The 2,046-nt window shown below is 41.1% G+C and overlaps 1 protein-coding gene across 1 annotated transcript; it reads left to right on the forward strand.

Annotated features, from left to right (window-relative positions):
• Positions 1-1,098: 1,098 nt before the first annotated feature.
• Positions 1,099-1,494, forward strand: LOC308520352 (large ribosomal subunit protein eL39-like; the record flags this gene model as incomplete). The annotated part of the gene is made up of 2 exons (XM_081092841.1): positions 1,099-1,161; positions 1,402-1,494. 2 exons carry the CDS (start codon positions 1,099-1,101, stop codon positions 1,492-1,494), a joined length of 156 nt encoding a protein of 51 aa, XP_080948967.1.
• Between the last annotated feature and the right edge of the window lie 552 nt (positions 1,495-2,046).

The raw sequence follows: 2,046 nt of genomic DNA on the forward strand, positions 1-2,046 counted from the left end.
CATGAGATGAGGGCTTCTTTGAAAGCTACCAAAGAGACACTCCAGCTTTTACACTTCTTTTTCAATTTGTTGATTGCCTTTTCATTATCAATCTGTAGTTTCACTGCAATTTAGAAAAAAAACCCATCCAATTCTATTATTATTGTATTTTTCATCTCTCTCCCCTACCTCCCCCCTCCCGCCCTCCCCCCCTACACACACACATTTCAAATGCCCAAAACATCTTATTGACCATTGCATTGTCCTCTGCCAACATATCCTAGCCCATTATTTGTGAACACTTTATCCATTGGCCTGCTACCTTGTTCCAGAGCTGACTGTACACTAACTGGCACTAGGAACTGATTCTTCACTACCAACCAGGGAGTGGGTAAGTAAGCTGGCTCCTACATCCACCTTATTGCCTGCTTTCTTGGACCACTTCTGACACTAGGCTGGATTCCCTAGAAAACAGATGTGAGCTTGACTGGGAATAAAAAGTTTATGGGAAAGAACACTTGTAAAATAAAGGGGATGGGCATGAGATTAGGCAGGATAAGAGTCAGACCACAATGTAGATGTGACAAAACTCTGCCAACCCAAAGAGAGCCCTGGGGTGGGGCTGCGAGAGGAGTCCTGCAGATAGCCAGGCCCTTTTACCATCTTTTCATGTGCTCATAAGCCAGGGTTGCCAGAGGAGAGTATGAGCTCAGTCACCCTGCTTTGCTCAGTCATTCACTATAAGCTTCCCCAAGAAAAGGATAACCTTGATTTGAATGCTGATCTAGACCCGGAAAGAGTTAACTGCAGTGAGTCTTTTCTTAAAGGAGCTGAGCCATGCTTTGTATCTGCCACTGCCTGGTTCTTATCCTGAGCTTATATTCTGGTGAGGGAAATACACGTAAGCATATGATTACTATGCAATATGGTATGCAAAACTGTACAGGGGTCAACTCAAATTAGCTAAGTAGAGGAGTGAATGGGCGGGATAGAGCAGGAATGAAGGCTCACCCTGGGGTCTTGATCATTTTCTTGTCCCCGTCATTTGGCATGTCAACTTGAAAAGTTGAAATAAGGCTCCTCTCCTCTGCCATTGTGGTGTGTGTGGTTGACTTCACCATGTCTTCTCACAAGACTTTCAGGATCAAGAGATTCCTGGCAACAAAACAAAAGCAGAATCAGCCGAAACCGGTTTGGCTCAGTGGATAGAGCGTCGGCCTGCGGACTGAAAGGTCCCAGGTTCGATTCCGGTCAAGGGCATGTACCAGGGTTGCGGGCACATCCCCAGTAGGAGATGTGCAGGAGGCAGCTGATCGATGTTTCTCTCTCATCGATGTTTCTAACTCTCTATCTCTCTCCTTTCCTCTCTGTAAAAAATCAATAAAATATATTTAAAAAAAAAAAAAAAAAAAGCAGAATCAGCCCAATCCCCAGTGGATTCGGATGAAAACTAGTAATACAATCAGGTACAACTGCAAGAGGAGACATTGGAGAGGAACCAAGCTGGGTCTATAAAAAAAAATGTGCATGAGATGGCTCACATATTTATACTGTATCCAGTTGCTTGCACCTTACTATATCACTAAAAAGATCACTACTAGCTAGACAGCTGGGTGTGTCTTATTGGGAAATTATTGAAAGGATGATTTTTCTCTTTGTTAATATTTTTCTGCTGCTGTATAAATATGACATCTTTTTTTAAAAATAACAATTGAAATAAAACCATACTGTGTGTAACATGTGTATTCACAGAGGGTCAATTTATCTTTTAGTCCCTAAATGAAAATAACTAAAGCAATGCTTGGCATCCTCCAACCACAAATGGTGAAGTATTTAGCCAAAGTGAAAAGTAATTTGATTTTTCATGGAGTTATAACAGAAAGCCAAGAAAATGTCTTAGTGCAGAATGCTCTATGCTTAGTCAATTTGAAGAATTTAATAAATTTTCTAACAATCATCATAAAGGTTTTTACCAAGAGACTATGCTTGGCATGGTCCTTGTAACTGAAAGAAACTTTACTGTGGAATGTATTTGAAATTGGGATAGTTCATAAATCACTCTAACTT

Source organism: Myotis nattereri (genome assembly GCF_964212035.1).
Source record: "Myotis nattereri genome assembly, chromosome: 5".
Taxonomy (NCBI): Eukaryota; Metazoa; Chordata; class Mammalia; order Chiroptera; family Vespertilionidae; genus Myotis; species Myotis nattereri.